Source organism: Magnolia sinica, chromosome 9 (assembly GCF_029962835.1).
Source record: "Magnolia sinica isolate HGM2019 chromosome 9, MsV1, whole genome shotgun sequence".
Lineage (NCBI taxonomy): Eukaryota > Viridiplantae > Streptophyta > Magnoliopsida > Magnoliales > Magnoliaceae > Magnolia > Magnolia sinica.
The window spans coordinates 77,593,233-77,610,184 of NC_080581.1; the positions used below are offsets into that span (position 1 = coordinate 77,593,233).

The window sequence follows — 16,952 nt, forward strand, 5'->3', positions numbered from 1 at the left end:
CGTCCATTGCTTGTTTTCACATTCTAACTCCCCGTCATAGCAACAGATGATTCTCGTAGCCATTATCTGCAAAATCCAATGCAATGACAAATTATCAATAAATCGTTAAACAACGGAAGCTTCCCATAAGACAAAACTCAATAAAATAATAAAAGACCGAAAACTCGCTTTCCCTTATAAATGAGAATGATACAAAGCTTAAGGAAATAAAGAATAAGCAACGCGTTAAATTTTCATGTAAACAACCAGAGCTTATATGGATTAGGCCTTCTACGAATGATTTCGTATCGTATTTTATTAAATTGAGTAAGGCAATCTAACATGACATTGAGCGGGGCAAACTGGAAAAATGAGCAAGACAACGTACAAATTATGCAGGGCAAATATGAAATTCGGGGGGGGGGTAAGCATGAGATTCAACAGGGCAAATATGAAATTGAGCGAAATGGAATTCAACGAGCATAGCATAGAATTATGTGGGCAAACTATTAATTAAGCTATGCAAGCAAACATTAAATCGAGTGTATGTAATCCCCATCAACGCATCAAATTCAATAAGCCTAACGCATAAATTTGATTAAGTCTAACACATGCGCATCAACTTGCATTAAATTGACCGTAGCTAGCATCAAATAAGTACATCAATAAATTCATTGAGCTAGCATCAAATAAACAACCAAAGCTCATACATTGGAAATATGAGCGGGGCAAACTAGAAATTGAGCTGGGGAAACATGGAATTGAGCGGGGCCAACATGAAACTCAGCAGGGTAAACTAGAAAATCAGCGGGGCAAACTAAAATTGAGCAGAGCAAACATGAAAATTGAGCGGGACAAACTAGAAATGGAGGGGGGCAACCTACAAAATTCAACAGGAAAATCCAAAAAATCAGTCGGGCAAACTAGATATTGATCAGGGCAAACAGAAAATTGAGCGGGACAAACTATAAATTCAGCTATGCAAGCAAACATTAAATCGAGCGAGCGTCGCATGATATTGAGCTGGGCAAATGATATTTCAAGCGAGCATAGCATGATATTGAGCTGGGCAAACATTAAATCGAGTGAGCATAGTATGATATTCAGTGGGGCAAAGATTGAATCGAGCGAGCATAATATCATATTCAGCGGGGCAAACATTAAATCGAGCTGGCATAGCATGATATTGAGCGGGGCAAAAATTAAATCGAGCGAGCATAGCATGATATTGAGCTAGGCAAACATTAAATTGAGCAATCCTAGCATGAAATTTATCGAGGCAAACATTAAATTGACCTTATCTATGATGAAATTGAGCTGGGCAAATATTAAATTGAGCGATACTAGCATGAAATTTATCGAGGCAAACATTAAATTGAACTTATCTTATCTAGGCATGAAATTAAGCTGGGCAAACATTAAATTGACCGATCCTGGCATGAAATTTATCGAAGCAAACATTAAATTGACCTTATCTTACCTACCATGAAATTAAGTTGGGCTAACATTAAATTGAGCGATGCTGGCATGAAATTGAGCAGGGTAAACATGAAATTCAACGAGCATAGCATGAGATCAAGTGAGCTCTAGCATGGAATTGAGTGAGCTTCAAATAGAATTGAGCGAGTTCCACATGGATTGGACCGATCAACACATAAAATTAACTAAGCCTAACACATGAAATTGAGTAAGCCTAATACATGGAATTGACCGAACTTCGCATGCAATGCAATTGTACGAGCCGAGCATTTTTTAAAAATATTTGTACCACCAACTACCGTAGTACAGGTCAAATGTAGGTTGAAAAGAGGTGCTTTGGAGTGAGGGAATATTTTTAACCTTCTCAAGGATTGCAAATGCAGCCACTTCATGGGATTTTACGTAACCCCAGCCAAGAAAGAAAATGGCAAATGTAGAATGATAATATCTACATGATTCACTAAGATTCGACGAGGAAAATGAGAAGAATAACCTCCGTGCGTCGGTTTATCATTGAAAAGGAGTGAAAGACTGTTATTTTGAGAAGGGAGTGAAAGCAACAGGGGTTTAAAGAAAAGGAAACGGATTGGCTACTCACCCTGCCACCACCCAATGGCTGTGGTCGGTGGTCTGTGAGCCCCATCATGATGTATGTGTTTCATCCATTCCGTTCATCCATTTTTTCAGTTCATTTTAATCCTTCGTCCAAAAAATGAGAGGGATATAAATCTCAGGTGGACCACACAACAAGAAGATAATATTGATTGGATATTGACAATTAAATTTCTCCTAAGGCCCAATGAACTGTTTAATTGACATCTAATCTGTTGATTAGTTCGTACAGGCATAGATGAAGGGAAAAAACAAAAATCAAGTTCATCCTATATTTTTATGGCCCTCTAATGGTTTCTAGTGGTTGACACTCATTCAACACTGTTTCCTGTAACGTGGTACACTTGAGATTTGGATGTACCTCATTTTTGGTCTCATACCATAAAATGACGTGGAAAAATGTATGGACGGCATGGATGAAAAGCATACATCATGGTGGGGCTCACAGAACGCCGACAGTCCCCCATTCGCTGGTGGCAGGGGGAGTACCGAATCCGTTTCCGTAAGGAGGAGGGGTATTTTCGTCCTCAAATTCTGACTCCGTACGAGGAGGTCCAACTGCGTATTCTAAGTTTGTATTGCTTCCAAAAAACCGCTGGATAAAAGGTGGGGTCCACAGTCGTAAATTACGGTAGGCTTAGAGAACATCAACCACTAACCAGTACCAACAATGCAATCCAAATCTAGCTTGATGTTTATATGCCATCCAAACCATTTATAAGGTCATTACCACTGTGATGAAGTGAAAACACCCAAAATTTTGCCTGAGATGAAAGTTTCTGGCCATACTAATGTTTCAAACCGTGGTCACTGTATTCCTACTGTTTCCTCCCGTGCGGCGCACTTGATTTTTGGATCCACCTCATTTTTGGTCTTAGATACTATAATAATCTCTCAAAACGGATGCACGGTGTGGATTTCTCATAGACATCACGGTGGGCCCCATTAGCATCACAATGCAGGAACTTCATGGGAAAGACTTTGGCTGGAAATCCCCGTACCGCTGACGCTTGCCGAGCTCGTCAAATGAGATCAAAGTTGCATGGGCATCACAATGTTGTATTTATTATATCCACACCGTTCATCTATTTGAAGAGATCATTTTAGTAAATGAGTCCAAAAATAATTCATATCCAAAGCTCAAGTGGACCACACCAAAGGAAATAGTGGCCCCATGAAGTTTTTAACGGTCGGTGTTAAATTCCCTTTTGCATGTGGTGCACTTGAGATTTTGATCTTCCTCAATTGTTTTCTAATTAACTAAATTAAGCTGAATTAATGAATGGACGGTGTGGATAAGCCACATACTTCATGGTGGGCCACACATATATTGGAATTTGGAAAATCAAACGGGCACCACGAGTCGTATTTCACACGTATGAGTCTTAACAGTAGTAACCTCTTCACTCTTTGTCTATAAATAAAGCTGACGCTTCCTATTCCTACACATCCCAAACTCCCAACACCCATCTATCATTGACCAATGGCTCTCTTCTTTTCTTCTAAAAACAACCCAGCATTTCTCATTCTCTTCTTTTTATCATCTCTTCTCTTTCTCACTACCCAACAATGCAACCATCATCACTTCTCTGCTTTACTCCACCTCAAGCATGGTTTTCACTTCTCTCGTTACAGCCTCTCTACTCTCCCCTCTTGGAATTCAAACAATACCGATTGCTGCTCTTGGGAACGCATCACGTGCGATGGACCCACTGGTCACGTGATCAGCCTCGACCTCAGTGAGCTCTTTATCTCTGGTCGGATTGATTTTGAAAGCCTCTTTCGTCTTCGGAGCCTGCAGAAGCTCAACCTCGCTGACAATTACTTCGATCCCTCTCCAATCCCATCTGGGTTTGACCAGCTCACCAGTTTGACCCATCTCAACCTCTCTCACCTATCCTTTTACGGCCAAATCCCACGGGAAATCTCCCGCTTGACCACTTTGGTTTCTCTCGATCTTTCTTCCAATGAATATTGGAATGGTTCCTCCGGTAAATACCTGAAACTCGAAAACCCAAGCATTGGAGCAGTCGTCCAAAACCTGTCCAATCTGAGTGAACTCTATCTGGACTGGGTACACATCTTACTGCAGGGCCAGACCTTAGATTTGCCACTCCCTAATCTCCGCAAGTTGAGCTTAATAGATTGTCTTCTTTCAGGCTCCATCTTTTCTTCCCTTTCACATCTCCATTTCTTATCTGAACTCGACCTCAGCTATAACAATCTCTCCTCTGCAGTGCCCAGCTTCCCAGGGAGTCTCCGCAAGTTGATCTTATATAATTGTAGTCTTTCAAGCTCCATCTATTCTTCCCTTTCACAGCTCCATTTCTTATCTGAACTCGACCTCAGCTATACCAATCTCTCCTCTGCAGTGCCCAGCCTCCCAGGGAGTCTCCGCAAGTTGATATTACAAGAATGTGGTCTTTCAAGCTCCATCTATTCTTCCCTTTCACAGCTCCATTTCTTATCTGAACTCGATATCAGTCGAAACAATCTCTCATCTGCAGTGCCCAATTTCATAGGCAACTTATCCTCCTGGACATCCCTGCTCCTTACAGAGTGTGGATTGCATGGAAAATTCCCTGACAGTGTTTTCCAGCTGCCAAATCTACAAATCATCGACATATCAGACAATCCACTTGTAGCTATCAATTTGCCGGAGTTCCCTCAAAACAATACTCTACAGCGATTGATCCTTTCATACACTGGATTATCAGGAAAGTTACCAGATTCTCTCGGTAATCTCAAATTCTTGACTGATTTAGCCCTCAGCAATTGCAACTTGTCAGGATCATTACCATCCTCACTTTGGAACCTTACCAAACTGCAATACTTGGATCTTTCATACAATAGATTGAGCGGCCCAATTCCTTCTTCATATGGAAACGGGCTTCTGAATCTCAAACAGATCAGCTTATGGAATAATTTGCTCAATGGGACCATTCCATCATCATTGCTTTCACTTCCATCATTACAAGGGTTGTATCTGGGAGGTAACCAACTTAGCGGTCAACTTGGCGAGTTCCACTCTTCTTCACAGCTGGAGAACCTCTATTTGGATAGCAATAAATTTCAGGGGATGATACCCAGATTTATCTTTCAACTTACCAACCTTCGAGAACTTTACCTTTCTTCCAATGATTTCAGTGGTGTTGTGGAGCTAGGCTTATTTCAAAACCTCAAAAACCTTTACTCTTTGGATCTTTCAGATAACAACTTGTCAGTCCAATATGGCAGTGGTAATTCCACATTTGTTTCCATCCCCCAGTTTCAATCTTTGTTGTTACGTTCTTGCAACATCAGCACACTTCCAAATTTCTTGAGAAATCAAGAGCAGTTGAGGCAATTGGACCTTTCCAACAATAAAATTAGTGGTGAAATACCCAAATGGATATGGGAGGTTGGCAATGGGTCTTTAAACTCTTTAAATCTATCTCACAATGTTCTGCAGGGAATAGTACCATCTCCCCATCTTTTGTTGAGTGACTTCAGTGTTCTGGACATTAGCTCCAACAACCTAGAAGGCTCACTTCCTATCCCACCACCTTCCATCTTTTTTTTTTCAGTTTCAAACAATAGCCTTGGTGGTGAAATTCCTCGATCAGTTTGCAATGCAACATACCTAACAGTCCTTGATTTATCTCACAATCACTTCATTGGTCAGATTCCACCATGTTTGGGTGAGATTGGTGATAGCCTCAGTGTGTTGAATCTTCAAGGAAATGCTTTCAATGGCACCTTACTTCAGACATTTAAAGAGGGATGTAACATAGAAATGCTTGATCTCAGTGGGAATCAATTAGAGGGTCAAGTGCCAAGGTCTTTGGTCAATTGCAAAATGTTAGAGGTATTAAACCTTGCAAACAATCAAATACATGACACCTTCCCTTTTTGGTCGGAAGCTTTATCCCAGTTGCGTGTTTTCGTCTTGAGATCCAACCAATTTCATGGCACAATTGGGCATCCTCTAACAAATCAAGCTTTTCCTCTGTTACAAATTTTCGACGTCTCTTTCAATAGCTTTGAGGGTAATTTGCCATCAAATATGTTCAAGAGCTGGAAGGCAATGATGGAAGACGACAAATCCCAATCTTTGGTCCTTGGAAAAATGATATACGGTAGAAGTTCCATATACTATCAAAACAAAGTGTCTGTAGTGAGCAAAGGGCAAATGATCATACACGGTAGAAGTTCCATATACTATCAAAACAAAGTGTCTGTAGTGAGCAAAGGGCTAATGATGGAAGTGGTAAAGATCCTTACTGCCTTCACTGTAGTGGATCTCTCAAGGAACAAATTTTATGGGCATATCCCAGAATCAATTGGGGATCTAAAGTCACTCCTTGTGCTTAATATGTCCAACAATGATTTAACAGGCGGAATTCCAACATCACTACAGAATCTAAGGGATCTAGAATCATTAGATCTCTCACATAATAAATTGTCTGAAGAGATCCCTTGGCAGCTAACAGAGCTAACATTCCTTGCAGTTTTGAATCTCTCACAGAATTTCCTCATAGGCAAAATACCACAAAGTCGGCAGTTTCTTACATTTAATAATGAATCATTCAAAGGAAACTTAGGATTGTGTGGACCTCCACTAGCAAACAAATGCGAAGATGCAAAGAGTGCACCATCGCCCACTTTGTCAACATTGCAATCTGAAAGGAAATATGATTGGGAATTAATGTGGTTAGGATTTGGAGTTGGATATGGAGTAGGTGTAGGGATGCTTTTCTGGACTCTAGCACTTTGGAGGAAGGGAAGAAGAGAATTCTATATATTTGTTGATGGAATGCTTTCTTTGATTTTTCCTTCCATGGTATTTACTAAATAGCAATGATGGTAATAGGATTGGAGCTAGGGTAAGTGTGTTAATTGTATAGTTTTGTGGCTGAAAGAAAAAAAGTTTTAGTTGTTTTCTCCTCTTTGTAATTTTGTGTATTTTGCTTGGTCTTTCATGATATGTGTTGTAGTTGTTTGTTGCATTTACACCTTCTTGAATGGTTGTAAAGAACATTTTCAAATAAATAAAATTACATGTGGTGTGCTCCCACATTTCTGCAAGCAAAAAAAAAAAAAAAAAAAAAAAAATAAAAAAAAAAAAATGTCTCAGCTGTCTCTTTGTTTTCAAATTTTGGCCCACCTTAACAACAAGATAACTTAATCTATGAGCTGGATGATCTAACCAATGTAGCCTAGCTAGTGGTCTTTTTTTTTTTTTTTCTTTTCCCAATGGTCTAGACAAATGTAGGCTAAGCAAACATTCAGACGAAGAAGAGTGGTGTTTTATGTATATTTTTATATTTTGTGTTTTTCAATCAATTACACAAAGTTCTTTCACCTTCCCACATCTATGTATGTGGAGTGTAAGAGTAATCACTTGTTATCATGTGGTGATTTTTGAGTTGGACTTTTGTGATGCCAAAAAAAAGTGTGGAAATCATCATATGCTCTAAAGGCACCATAATATACAGTTTTATACTTGCAAGGGGACACTTGGCTCTAACCAAGCAATATGGGTCGTGCATTACATTCATAACACAGTTTTTAGGCCACCATGTAAAAATCCCACCAATAAGCATACCATCTGAAAAATAACTATTAAGTGGACAATCAACATAATTTATGGGAAAGTAGGCCTATTCAGCAGTGAGCCATCTATCTGTTAGGCCCATCATCTATTGCTTACGGTTCTAAAGAATCAATTTTATCAAAAAAACCTAATCATCCCATCCATGGTTTGGCAATAAATAAATATAAAAAGAAGTCCCACATGTGGATGGATTAGATCAATATTTTAGGGGAGATTTCTTGGCAATTGACAAAGGTAACATTCCTATCAGTATTGAACCTTTCACAAAATCACATTATGAGAAGCATATCACAAATTAAACGGGTTTTTATATTTATAAATGAATCATTCCAAAAAAATTCAGAATTATGTGAACCTTCACTATTGAGAAAATGCATTGCACCACCATCAATAATGTCAACCAACCTTTGAAGATGCGAATTCAGAATTGGATTGGAAATTCATGTGGATAGGATTTGGAGTCAGATATAAAGTAAGAACGGGAGTTCTTTTCTAGACTGTAACATTATGGGCAAAGGGAAGGAAAGAATATAATAAATTTATAAATAAGATGCTTTCATTGATTTTTTTTTTTTTTTCCTCTGCAATATTTGCTCTAAAGCGATGACCATAAGTGGATTTAAGTTATGGTTGTTCATGACTCCTAGCTTCTCCGAGAAATGTTTAGGCACGTATGTTGTTGGTTTGAGGTGGCTGATTTTGTTTGGTTTAGCCTTGCCTTTGTTTGGATTTTTCTTTTTTTCTTTTTTTTTTTTTGTCTTTCCTTAGGATTGTAAATGGTTGTTTTTCATATCAAAAAATTACAGGCAGTGTGCTCCCACCTTTTTGTAAAGAAGAATAAACTGAAAAAAATGTATCCTACCTGATGCGGAGAGATAAGTTATTAGCTTAATTTTCATTCTGGATGCTTGTGTTCAAGTGCTTAACTCTACACACCTGTTAGCTAGCATAAGGGAAAAGGAAGTGTTCTGATGTATCAAATATACCCAAATTAATAGTTGTTGGTGGTGGGTTACAAATCATACTTTTTCTATCCCATTTACAATCTCACATCCATCAACTTTCGAGAGCTTTGTTAAGCCCATATGCTCGAGCACCAAAGCTCATCTACATGCCATAATGCCAGCATGGAACTATGAAGCCAAAATCCAACCATCCATCAGAAAAATATCACCATATTCATTCCCTAGCCCAAGAATTTGGTTGATCTACTTTTAAGGGGCCACATGCTTAGTGGACCAGATTTATTTAAGGAAAACATGTAAAAGGTCAGACCAACCTAATGGATGGATGGGATCTCACACTTATATCCCATGTTGCAACATGTGATTCCATACATGAGCTTGAAGCACAGACACGAGGGCTTAGCAAATGAGTCCATTTGCAAATCATTGGCACTTTTCGAAGGGGACGTTCAAAAATAAAAGGATTTCATGCTTTTGTCATTGTTTGGAACTCTTGAGTTTCATAACAACTGTAGGTTGCACTCTTACATTTAGGAATTTATATAGCTAAAGTGACAATGTATATGGCACCCATCCCTAGAAAGGTAGGTCCCAACCCAAAGATCATCAAGTGGGCCACACTTGTATTCTTGAGTAATTTTGTTTTATATCATGTATAGTTTTCTACAGTGTTGGCAACCTGATGAATGGATATGTATGACTTTCATGCATGCCTTTAAGGTGGGCCTACAGCACAGCTCGAACAACAATCGAGCTCTAAGCCCACTATTTTGTGTGCCTGACATCCAGTCCCTAAATTAGGTATGCCTGAAATTTTAGGGCATAAGACAAAAATTCATCTCCATCCACAACTGAGTTGGGCCTAAACACAAGAAATAATGTAAGAGGGGATGCCAACCATAGGTTATGTGTGTGGCCTAAATGGTGTGTATATTCTATACAGTCCGGTCATCAAATTAGTCTAATTAGGATGAATAGATAATATTCCAAGAGTCATCATGGTCCAAAACACGTGCAAACCGCACATTGTTAACTTGGAAATTTTAGGCATGGTTTTACATTGCTACTAAGAATCTAGCCTACAGGAGTTGTTTATGGGGTTGTTTGCACCAAGTGCATGTCACACAAGAAATTCGGTGGTCGAGATAGAATACAAATGTTTTACCCGTTGCGTGTAACAGGTAGAAGTCTTGTTTGTTTTGGTGTTGAGTGCAGGGTATATGCATTTGCCCTTGGCCGGGCTACTCATATTAATAACTTAAAATGACAAAAGCACCTCTCATCATACCTGTAAAACTAGTGGCTATACCACGAGGATTACTTGAAGAAGTTAGAACAACCCATCACTAGGCGGGACATACACATAGATTGAGTTGGACCACTGGCCGTTCACTCAGTTCAACAGAAACCTACCGGATGAATGGACCATTATGGTTTTCTTCCCTAATTTTTATGATGCATCTTGCTGTTACCTTTAAATCCTTCTTTGCATTTTTTCTTTGAGGTTTGAAATTGATTTCTAAATATATTACAAGAAAAATGACTTTTATCGGTGTTCAAAAGCACCAGCAAAGGTCAAAAATACCAGGATAAGCTTTAGTAATCACTAAAAAAGCGTCTGGGAAAGCGGAAAAAGCGCCGGCAAAAGTCTGTCCAAACACTGGTAAAAGTCTTCTGAAGCACCGTTGCTGGCCACCAGTAATCATTGAAAAGGCGCCTAGGAACATTAAAAACGTCAAATAAAAGTTTGTCCAAGTGTCGATAAATGTCTTCCAAAGCACAACAAAGGTTTGAGAAGCGCCGGCAAAGGTTTGAGAAGCACTGTTAAAAGCCGTGCAACCCATGGCAAAAGCCAGTAATTTTTTTTTCGATTGGAACCTGTATTTTTTAATATTTGAAACCTAAAAAATGTTAGGGTACAATTAAAAATGAATATTAAACAAAAATTGTATTACTTTACAATAAAATATATAATATTTACAATAATATGTTGAAAATGGTCTTGAATACATATAAATAAATAAAAATCCTTCATGTGGTCCGCTCCTAGATTGGCCACTGTCCAATGAAATGGAGAAGACCGAACTGGTAAACCTCTCCTCAAGCCACTTCATGCATTAGCTTGTTGAACATAGATGGCACTGTTGGGTTGATCGTCTTCGCGGTCCATATCCCTGCAATCCAATGTGTAATCAAATTACTCGATGTAGGTTCTGACTCTAACAAATACTTTGAGCTAGTTGTGTAATCAAAAGAATCCAACAAGTATCTCTGCTAAAAAAAAGAACAAAATAAATAAATAAACATATATTGGAGTAGCAGGAACATTGTTATCAAAGAAATGAATGGTCAAGAAAAAACAATACAATGATTTGGGACACGAATTCTGTTTCCATTGGTTCGGGTGCCTCTGCAGCATTCGTAAACCTCGGTCAGAAGAAATTGGTACAGAGAGAAAACAGATCACAAGTGTAATCGTGAAGGGGACCTTTCAATTACAAGCCAACATAAACCAATAATACAAGCCAAAAGTTCACCAATTTCAATTGGGTTTTCCTTGTGTTGGAAGCGGTAAAGGAGTGGATGGAATCAACAAAAAGATGATACCAAACAAAATGCCAGCAATTCCCAGAAGAAACTGAAAGTTTTACTTCGGTTTCAACAAGCCAGAAACTTGCTGGGTTGAAACTACTAATACTCCAAGTGAATCATCAACTTGGAATGTTTTGCTCCCGTTTTGAACAGGTCAACTCAACCAAGCTTTCAGTCAGGCCACAAGCTTTTTGAACAATGTACAAAAGAAAATCTACACAACAATATGGCAAGACTACAACACTTCTTGTTTGCATATCATACCTTTCAAATTTTCTGTTGAACAACTTGTCAGTAGTGTGGCAAAGCTAGGAGATAATGATGAGTGAACAGAATCAAAGCTGTTTGTGAGTAATGGTTGCTGCGAATACACGTGTTGCTTGCCTGTACTGGGGGAGGTCAATATACTCTGATTGAGGTGAATTTTCATATCTAGTGTCATCTCTTGGATATCCAATTTCCAATATGTTCTTCGAAGTTTCCTGGAATGGAAAAGCATTAAAAAGACAAATACAAGGGAGGAAAAAATCGATATTTTACCACTACAGTTTGGTTGATGGATCAGTTTTGTTTCGTGGCATATCGTTAAAAGAATTTGCCATGTTGTTCCAAATACAAATATAGAACATAAATATCGCCTTATTCAAAATTTTAGTTGACAGAACATACTTTTACTCCTGTCATATGCTTACAAGGTCATACAGAGTCCCTTTTCCTGGATTTACAGATTGTTATTTTCCGGTTAGGCCATAACGATCAAACACCCATATTCTAGGACTTTTGTAAGGATGGTTGGTTTTGTATTTCCTGAAACTTGTGCTTGGAAATGATATTTAAACGAGAAAAATACAAATATGGTAAATGTTTGGTATTGATACCCTTATGTAGGAATGTGGGAGTTTTATCCTAATTAGGTGAATACTAAACTTTTGGAGAGTTTAAAGGAGATTCGTTGTCTTTCAGACTTTCTAGAAATGTTCCAGGTTACTTTATGTGAGAAAGTAGTATTTCAACTTTAGTGGAAAGCTTAATCTTTATAACAATGCGTGATGCATGGGGTGTAGTAACCATGCAATGGTTATGGTGCAGCAGGGAAGCACCAGCTTCAGGAAAATCAGTTCAGAATTACTCAAAAGGGTATTTTCTTCTCCCAAAATCAAATTAGTTGTTGATTGTGAATACTTTTGTCAAACTAACCTACGAAACCAAAATATAGCACCACATTTTAAATGAGCAAACCAAAGGCTATGCAGAACAGGGAACAGGTAAAATCTGCAGAGCTGACAACACACCTACTGTCGTGCAGCTTCATCACCAATTGTTACAAAACAAAGAAAGTTTTTATTACAAACTTAGTGATGTAGAACGTATCACAGATACGTTCCCAGCATGGTTGAGACAAAAGAAGATGGACGGTGAATTAACCATAACTTTTGATCCGGGTATTGTTATGGGGCATGCAACCTATCAATCTTTACTGAAACGGGCCATCCGAGGTGAACCGACCCACAAAGTGGGTCGCATCTGTCCGTTTCGTCAGAAAACGTGCGCTTTCAGCTCAAAAACGAATTTTTAGAAAAAAATTTACTATTTTTAGTAATTCCGATTTTTTAAATATTTTTTAGAGTTTTAGATTTTCTTTCCTTTTAGAAATAAATTTTAGTTATACTAGGACTCTTCTAGAGAAAGTTTATTTGCAATTTTTATTTTTAGAAATTAGGCCTTAGAAGAGTTTTATTAGAATTAGGATTTTTATTAGAGTTAGAATTTTGCTATTTTTGGTAATTACGAATTTTAGTTTATTTTTTTTTTCTATATTAATGGTGTAAGGACACACATTATGGAATTATCAATTATTCATCAATCAATTTCGAATTTATTAGAATTTATTTCTATTTTCTGCTTTCTTTCCTCGTGGATTCGAGAAGTCTCTGTGAGGAGTCCAGAGAAGTTCCGTGGATTCGGAATAATTATCCTCTTGAGGAAGACGGTGCTCGACCTCACGTCCTCCCCTGCGTCAGTTTGGTATCAAAGCGAGGTTTCTCCTCGGATTGATGGCTTCTAACGACGGGTCGGGCAACAATCCCATGGGCGGTGCTTCAGAAAATTTACCTTTAACGGCGGCAGCTTTCGAAGCAGCACGGCGAGAGAATCGGCAAGCCATGCAAGGGCTGCAGGCTTCCATCGATCGCATGGCGGATCGTTTGGCGGAGGCCCTAAAGCAGCTCCGTGTTCATGGTGGTGATCCACCATCAACAATTGCTAGAATTCGTAATCATATTAATCGTAGGGCGACGCTATCAGTGAACCACAGGATCAATTCTGATAAAGTGGGATCTAGCGACATGATTTTACAGCATCCTAGACGAGCCATTGATCAGATGGATCGGATGGACCAAGAATTCAAGATGAAAGTCGATTTTCCTAGTTTTAATGGTCAACTCTACTTCAAGGACTTCCTCGATTGGTTGCTTAAAGTCGAACGTTTCTTCGACTACATGAACATAATGGAAGAAAAGAAAGTTAAACTCGTGGCCTACAAGTTGACGGACAAAGCTTCAAATTGGTGGGAACAACTTCAACTCGAGCGAACGAGAATGATGAAGGCGCCAATCCGCATGTGGTCGCAGATGAAGAAGTTATTGTGCATGCGATTCTTCCCTACCAATTACGATCAGGTATTATTCCAACAAAATCAAAATTATTGGCAAGATAACCAATCATTAAAGGGTTATGCAGAGAAATCCTATTATTTGTCGGCGAGAGGTGATCAAGTCAAAACGGAGTTGCAACAAACCACAGGATTCATCAGTGGAAAACATGTGACCCCTATGGAAACGGTGAGCCAACTCAAGACTTCTAAAGTAGAGGGACAATCTCTCATGACTGAACAGGCCTTTGTTAAACAATCTAAGGAAACGGGAGACATATATGCAGTAGTTGAAGAGAAAAAATATGTGGAGCCTGTGAATATCCTAAAGGATTTGGAACCAGTATCGCAGGAGTTCAAGGGGGTTGTGCTCGATGAACTCCCCAATAAATTACCTCCCATACGAGATATGCAAAATTACGTTGATCCCATCTCAGGGGCAAGTCCGCCTAATTGTCCACATTATCAGAAAAAATATAAGATCTTGAAGACAGATGTGAAGGAACTGATCAATATTAGTCAAGTCAAGGAAAACATGAGTACGTATATTATGTCAGCTCAAGAGCTTAATGCCAAGTACAAAAAAAGGACTAATGAACATCGGCGTCAGAAGATATCTCAGACACATGTGCCAACCCTTCAAGCTTGTCTATATCTTGATAGTTAGTGATGTAGAACGTATCACAGATAAGTTCCCACCATGGTTGAGACAAAAGAAGATGGACGGTGAATTAACCATAACTTTTGATCCGGGTATTGTTATGGGGCATGCAACCTATCAATCTTTACTGAAACGGGCCATCCGAGGTGAACCAACCCACAAAGTGGGTCGCATCTGTCCGTTTCGTCAGAAAACGTGCGCTTTCAGCTCAAAAACGAATTTTTAGAAAAAAATTTACTATTTTTAGTAATTCCGATTTTTTTAATATTTTTTAGAGTTTTAGATTTTCTTTCCTTTTAGAAATAAATTTTAGTTATACTAGGACTCTTCTAGAGAAAGTTTATTTGCAATTTTTATTTTTAGAAATTAGGACTTAGAAGAGTTTTATTAGAATTAGGATTTTTTATTAGAGTTAGAATTTTGCTATTTTTGGTAATTACGAATTTTTTTTTTCTATATTAATGGTGTAAGGACACACATTATGAAATTATCAATTATTCATCAATCAATTTCGATTTTATTAGAATTTATTTCTATTTTCTGCTTTCTTTCCTCGTGGATTCGAGAAGTCTCTGTGAGGAGTCCAGAGAAGTTCCGTGGATTCGGAATAGTTATCCTCTTGAGGAAGACGGTGCTCGACCTCACGTCCTCCCCTGCGTCACTTAGCCATAACAATGATGGATAAGATACTTCTTCTCCCTCATAAACCAAATCCTAGAAACACCAAGTGCACCTTTGGTAACTCTTTCGTAAAAAAGAATACAAAGGCGATGCACAGCAAGCGTTACGATGACATGCAAGTCCTGTGCTCATCAGCACATATGGATCCCCATGGACTACTTTTAAGTTGCAACAAACAGAGGATTTAGCACTACAGACTGCTAGTACACTGTCACAAGAGTTGCACCAATACTCATTGCCAGTTGCTGCTAAATACTATCAAACATAATGTTAATAAGGCATTCATATTCATTTTAATTTTATTTTTTTTGTTTCTGATGCTCAAGTTAATAAGTAATGTTAGTAATGCTTTAAGTACATGAAACAAGAATCTAATTGGATTTTTTGGTAAAAAAAGATCAAAAGAAAGTTAAAGTTTACGATTGTTTATCACCACCGGAGGCTGGATTGTTATTGGTGGCAGAAATCCAACTTAACCATAATGTTACAAGTTCCTTGCTTTTTTCGTAGGGTGAATTTTTAACATTCTCTATCCTAATATGTTTGTGGACGGACTTGTTTGTAAATATGCAAAATGCATTGTAAGTTATTGCCTCTTGTTTTTTGTTAGAAATATCACATTCTATACATTGAATAAAAATAGTTTTACTGAAAATTTTTAGTAGATAAAAAAGATAGCTGCAACTTACAGTTAATATATTGGAAATGCACATCCTACAATCACATCCCATTAATATATATATATATATATATATATATATCATCAACGCATCAAAAGCTAGAAACAATAGCTAATTTCTACTTTCCAGAGAAGTTTGCAACAAAAGATCCCAGAATGAGGGACAGACTCATGTACAAAGTTAACCCAATTTGCACTTGTGAACAGATCTGAGTTGAATACCTTCAAGTGAAAATGATTTTTTGAGGAATTCTAATTTTCTTGATTATTGAGAAAAAGGGGCAGAATTCATCATATATATAAATAAACAAATCCTTCATCAACCACTGTATCGAATTTCACAAAAAATTAAAAAACAAAAACAAAAACAAATTCATGGACTAGAAAGTAGAGCAGAGTAACTGATGAAATTTGTAGTTTTCCATTCCCTCATGATTCAACGTTAGTTTTTCATATCCATGTATTCATTCAACAATCTAATCAACCTACTTATTAAATAATTATTAAAAAAAGAGCCTGGTGGAAATACCTTATTTCATTAAAAAAAAAAAAACAATTCGGATCAATGGCAGTAGAGAGTAATTATTTCGCTTTTACAGTTCCTCTGCCTACTTGAAGATGTTTGTTGCTGTATGCATGTACTCATTAAGTTAGAATTGATGGAATTCAAGATGAAAATAAAATCAAGAAGCAGCGACAATGTAGGGGAGATTTCGGGGCAAAAAAGACCCATAAATCAAACATCGAATCTACAAAGCAATAGAAAAACAAGATTTACCTAAACCTGAAAATATGAAGAAACTCAACATGCTCCGTCTGTCCTTTGTCTGTCTTGTGCAGCTGCAGATGGCCGACATGTGACAATCCCTTCAAGAATACCACAAGATCCACCATAGAAAAAACTCAAAAAAATAAAAAATAAAAGTAAAAGAATAAAAAATTCAGTACTCCAACCAGATCCCCTAAAAAGAAAATCTCGCCTGACGATGCTCTCCAAAATCGTTGCAGAATTCTGCAATCAAATGAAATAAAATCAAAGTATAAACCACATAACTCAA

General features: G+C 37.9%; 2 protein-coding genes across 6 annotated transcripts; one reads left to right on the forward strand and one right to left on the reverse strand.

Annotated features, from left to right (window-relative positions):
* Positions 1 to 3,553: 3,553 nt before the first annotated feature.
* Positions 3,554 to 7,073, forward strand: LOC131255180 (receptor-like protein 7). The gene is made up of 3 exons (XM_058255877.1): positions 3,554 to 4,144; positions 4,526 to 6,892; positions 7,047 to 7,073. Exons 1-3 carry the CDS (start codon positions 3,554 to 3,556, stop codon positions 7,071 to 7,073), a joined length of 2,985 nt encoding a protein of 994 aa, XP_058111860.1.
* A 3,453-nt stretch (positions 7,074 to 10,526) lies between these two features.
* Positions 10,527 to 16,666, reverse strand: LOC131255763 (uncharacterized). 5 transcript variants are annotated; one of them, XM_058256571.1, is made up of 4 exons: positions 16,424 to 16,666; positions 11,488 to 11,705; positions 10,998 to 11,041; positions 10,527 to 10,905 (listed from the first exon to the last, which is right to left on the reverse strand). In XM_058256571.1, the coding sequence occupies exons 2-4, from the start codon at positions 11,663 to 11,665 to the stop codon at positions 10,732 to 10,734; spliced, it is 396 nt and encodes a 131-aa protein (XP_058112554.1). In that variant the 5' UTR covers positions 11,666 to 11,705; positions 16,424 to 16,666; the 3' UTR covers positions 10,527 to 10,731. The 5 variants fall into 5 exon arrangements, 3 of the variants coding, with proteins under 3 accessions (XP_058112554.1, XP_058112553.1, XP_058112552.1); XR_009176380.1 differs by lacking the exon at positions 16,424 to 16,666 and having other exon boundaries at positions 10,527 to 10,805; positions 11,488 to 12,573; XM_058256570.1 differs by lacking the exon at positions 16,424 to 16,666 and having other exon boundaries at positions 10,527 to 10,902; positions 11,488 to 12,573.
* Between the last annotated feature and the right edge of the window lie 286 nt (positions 16,667 to 16,952).

Bases quoted from the DNA above. Each gene is read 5' to 3' on its own strand.
- LOC131255763 (XM_058256569.1), bottom strand. From the start codon at position 11,722: ATGCTTTTCCATTCCAGGAAACTTCGAAGAACATATTGGAAATTGGAT. The intron at 11,042-11,487 runs GTATGATATGCA...CGAATGCTGCAG, and splicing joins TTCAACAGAAAATTTGAAAG to AGGCACCCGAACCAATGGAA. The intron at 10,906-10,997 runs GTATTGTTTTTT...TCTTTTTTTTAG, and splicing joins AATTCGTGTCCCAAATCATT to CAGAGATACTTGTTGGATTC.
- LOC131255180 (XM_058255877.1), top strand. From the start codon at position 3,554: ATGGCTCTCTTCTTTTCTTCTAAAAACAACCCAGCATTTCTCATTCTC. The intron at 4,145-4,525 runs GTACACATCTTA...TCCCTTTCACAG, and splicing joins GTGAACTCTATCTGGACTGG to CTCCATTTCTTATCTGAACT. The intron at 6,893-7,046 runs GTATTTACTAAA...TATGTGTTGTAG, and splicing joins CTTTGATTTTTCCTTCCATG to TTGTTTGTTGCATTTACACC.